Source organism: Artemia sp. Qi Xiang Cuo, chromosome 7 (assembly GCF_049724085.1).
Source record: "Artemia sp. Qi Xiang Cuo chromosome 7, ASM4972408v1, whole genome shotgun sequence".
Taxonomy (NCBI): Eukaryota; Metazoa; Arthropoda; class Branchiopoda; order Anostraca; family Artemiidae; genus Artemia; species Artemia sp. Qi Xiang Cuo.
Window position 1 is genome coordinate 54,200,861 of NC_142800.1, and position 4,429 is coordinate 54,205,289.

General features: G+C 34.0%; 1 protein-coding gene across 1 annotated transcript; it reads right to left on the minus strand.

Moving 5' to 3' along the window:
- Nucleotides 1-2,939: 2,939 nt before the first annotated feature.
- Nucleotides 2,940-3,644, minus strand: LOC148950431 (uncharacterized). The gene has a single exon (XM_089091866.1). The coding sequence runs from the start codon at nucleotides 3,642-3,644 to the stop codon at nucleotides 2,940-2,942; it is 705 nt and encodes a 234-aa protein (XP_088947992.1).
- Nucleotides 3,645-4,429: the final 785 nt, after the last annotated feature.

The window sequence follows — 4,429 nt, forward strand, 5'->3', positions numbered from 1 at the left end:
TTGACTGATGTTTCCCTACCCTCTTCACAAATTTTATTATCTTCTTTGCCCAGTGACTGATTTATTATGGAACAGACATGTTTTTTCACTTACACACATTTTTCTGGAAATGTTTCTAATATAGATTTTGCATTGACCAATATATCTGAGTTATGTTCTCAGTCAGTGGTCTCTCCAATGAACTCATTTTAAGTGACCATTCTCATCTAGAGCTACTAGTCCCTATCAATCCTTCATCCTTGTGCACTAGCCTTTTGCCCAAACAGTTTGAAAAACTAAATTGGAACTATATCAACCTACATTATTATCAGCTTACTCCAGACTCTCTACTAGATAAAATTAGAGTTTCCTTCTATCTCCTAGCTACGTCTCCTTCATCTGATCTCCTAGACATTGAGCTTTATCTGTCCAGATAGCTCATGCTCTAAAAATCGCAGCCACTGTTTCCATTCCTCTTGAAAGAATAAGGAGGGGTACCAGGAAAATAGGCTGGTCTAAATATCCAGGCCTAAAAGAGGCAAAATTTTTTGGCATAATGTGTGGATTGACGCTGATAAGCCATGGTCTGTAGCCATTTTTCGTCTTACAAAGTATACAAAGAATAAATTCTCTAAGACTGTCCATTCATGGAAAAAGCATCAAATTACTGAGCTACCCTCTAATCTCAGTAATACCCCTTCCCATTTATGGCCCTACTTGTTTAAATTGACATCCTTTCCAACTTCTCCAGATGTTATTTCAATATATATGACGTAGATAGTTTCGGAGTACACTGCCTTTCCATGACGATAAAATAAAAGTTCAAAATAGGGATAAAATCCTTTTTAATAGACAGTGTATAGAAATTCACAGAAAATACCAGATATTACGGTCACACATACTGTGACCGCCATCAGTAGTAAAACTAAACTGTTAGAGTTTAGTTTTACTACTAAAGCGGGGCTCCAACTGCGTCAATAATAAAGTTAGTAAAGCTGTCCGTAAGGTTATTAAACCGTTTTCCTCTTTTAAATTTATTGAATTTATGGTTGTCAGAAGGAAGTTAAACTTTATTTAACTTTTTCCATAAGGTCCGGACAGTTTTGCCAATAGGAGAAAACTTGTGGAAAATTTCAATTTAGAAATAGGCAAGAAAATCAACTTTAAGGTAATTTTGCCCTAATATACCTTCCATTAGATTTTCCAATTTTTGGTCCCTGTAAGTACAAATTTGCTGCTCTAATGATGATCTCCTCTGCCCACTCACCCCTAGTGGTCCTAGCCATAACCTCATATAATATATTACACTTTTGTTTTTATCTGCTGATGGTTTACATTTCTTTTTCAATGGTTATATGCATTCTTGACTTTTGAAAAGCATGATATTCTAGCTTAATTGTAGAATTCATTTGCTTGAAAAGAATAAAGATCAGTGGCATAAATATGTTATCTAAAAATGCAGAAAACAATTAGTAGAGTAGTAAAATCTGATTCATAAAATCATGTTGCATATCATAGAGTAATAATTTATTTTTTGGAGGCAAAGTCTTTGGCTGTTACTGGTACTAATAGCCTAGAGGGATAGGGTGCATAGTCAAGAGTAGAAATTATTGGAATTGTCTATAATTTAATTTTACCAATGCTGGCACTACCAATTTTATTCCCTTTTCTGTGATATATATATATATATATATATATATATATATATATATATATATATATATATATATATATATATATATATATATATATATATTGTCCTCATTTTCCAGTACTGCAAATGCATGTACTGGTAGTTTTCTAGTTTTTACACATTGAACAATGTTGTTTTGTTATTGTAGAGTTGTTTATGGATGTTTAAAAACTGTCATCAAGCTACCAGCATTCACCTTAAAAAATTTAGACAAAATGATCTAGACCATTTTCCAATTTTTATTGACCAAAATAAGAAAATTTCAGCAAATCTCCAACTAAAACCTTAAAAAACTGTAGAAAATTGGGAATATCATTCATTGGTATTTCCTCATCAAACAGTTGGTAAGACTGTACAGGTAATGAGATAGCATGTTGATAACTGTTGCATTACCTTGAATTGGATAGAGATTAATTAACTTAAAGTAAACATAAGATAGAATCTATTTTGATAGATGTTTCAGACCTTCATAATAAGGAGAAGTTGTAGGTAAAATGTTAGTTTAGAAATACTCAGAGCACTATTTTTACTATCAATTTGGAATGTTTCCAATTTGCAAAATTATACAGAGTCTAACTAGAAAAGGACCATTGCAAATTTGGCTTTTAACATGATCTAAGCCCTAAGACCTTGCTAGCCATAACCTATAGCCCAAGAGGATAAAATTCATAGGTCTTAAATTTAAAGTATAAATTTAGAATTTGGCTTACAAAATTATTTAGACACTGAGACCTACCTTGTCAAATTCTACAGCCAATGAGATCATTGTTGTTTCACTACTTAAATTACTTACCTGATCCTCAGTGCCTTGAGGGAAACATCCCTGTTATGGCACTCTCTAGGTGGCTGTCAGTTAGTTTGTCAGGTCTTGTTTCTCTGATACTTGGCTATCTGAAATTTTGCAATTTAAACTGTTGGGAAGGGTCTCCCCAGAGTGTATGGCCAGTGGAGCCCAAACTCATGAACTTTGGAGGAGTGTGCACACATGGTAGTATTAACAGTTCTAAGTCATTAAAGTGAGATGTTTAAGAGTTGTGTGTGTACATGTGTTCTTTCAATAATTGGTCAAGTCAATTTTTATAATGCATTGAGTGTGTCTCCTTTCACAACACTTTCTGGGAGACTTTTCCAGTTGTAAAAAGCTCTGACTCTCCAAAAATTTGTTCTTGATTTATTTAGGGCATGGGACTAAGAACAGTTTTACCAATTGACATTGTGTAGTCTGGGTTTAGGAGAGCTGAAAGTAATTTTTGAAGATAAGTTTTTTTCAACTTGTTTTTAAGTTTGGACATCTGGAGTTTGTCTCTTCTTTTTCTTCTGTACTCGAGTGTTGGACCTTGCACTTTCTGTAACCTCTCTTCATCTTGGCTAAGTCTGTTTTATAGTGAGACCCCCATATGACACTACTATACTCAATAGTAGGCCTGACTAACCCTTTGTACAGCATTACAAAGGTCTGCTGGTTGAGATGCTTGAAGCTCTGCCCAATTAGACCAGTGAGTTGAGAGGCCTTCAAAGCTATTTTATTTGTATTGCTTTTATAGCCAAACCATAGCTTTTGTAAATCAAGCTTTTTATCGTTAACGGTGGGGCTGTTTCTTTTCTCTTGCTGATCTGTATGACTTTTTTTTTTGATTGATTTGAATTTTAGCCCAAGGTTTTTCAGGTTTTCTGTCAGATTGTCAACATCTTCTTGAATGATGGCTTTTTCTGTGTGTGATACCATTTTTCTACAGAGTTTAGGGTCATCTGCAAAAGTATTGGTAGAGCTTGAGATATTGCTGTTAATTTTGTTGGTAAATAGTATGACCAAGAGGGGTCCAAGAACACTACCTTGAATGACTCCACTTGTAATTCTGGCTGGTTCAGAAAGGGTCTCACCAACCCTGACTCTTTGCATATGGTTTTTCAGGAAAGACTGAACCCAGTTTAGTTGTTTTTGGCTGGAGACCAAAATCCTGTAGATGTTCATCAAGATGTGGATGGGATCAAGATGTGTTCGTTTGTTCAGCGTGTCTAATAGTTACGTGGTACAACTTTTGTTTGGAAGGAACCTGTACTGATCTGGGTTAATCAGTTTGTTCTTTAGGACATTGTGCAGTATGCGGTTTCTGATACACCCTTCCATTAGTTTACAGACAAGTGACGTGAGACATTCTGGTCTGTAATTTTCTCCATTTGCCCTTTCTGCTTTCAATCAAAATTGAGTGTTTGACTGACTCATCCATCTGAGTTGAGGTTGATGGATTCTGATAGAATTTTGGTACATTTATATTATGATGTTTCTTATAAATTGAAAGATCAGGATTCAAAGGGATCTTTTTCTTCTTTACTATAGATTCCCTTTTTAAACTCCAGAAGCCATGAGAATTTAGTTTGGGATCTGATAATACAAATAAAGGTCAAATAATATATAAACAAATAACGAGTAATTAATATATGATATATATTTTGTTCCAGACATGCATTTTTTTTTTCATTATCTTGGAACTTCAGCTATGAACTTTTATTTGTCCAGCTGGGTAATGTTATGCCATCTCTGCTGCTGGTGTATTTTTATTTCTATTATACCCATGTTAAAATGCCAATAATCTGGTACCATTTAGGTTTTTAGATGGAATTCTGTCAGTAGAATTCACTGTAACATGTTTTATATTTATTAACTCCAAATTTATATGAGTTATCTTTTTTCTTATAGCTCATGAATGTGAAGATAAATTCAAAAAATTGAGGGAAACCTATTACTGACAAAAGCGA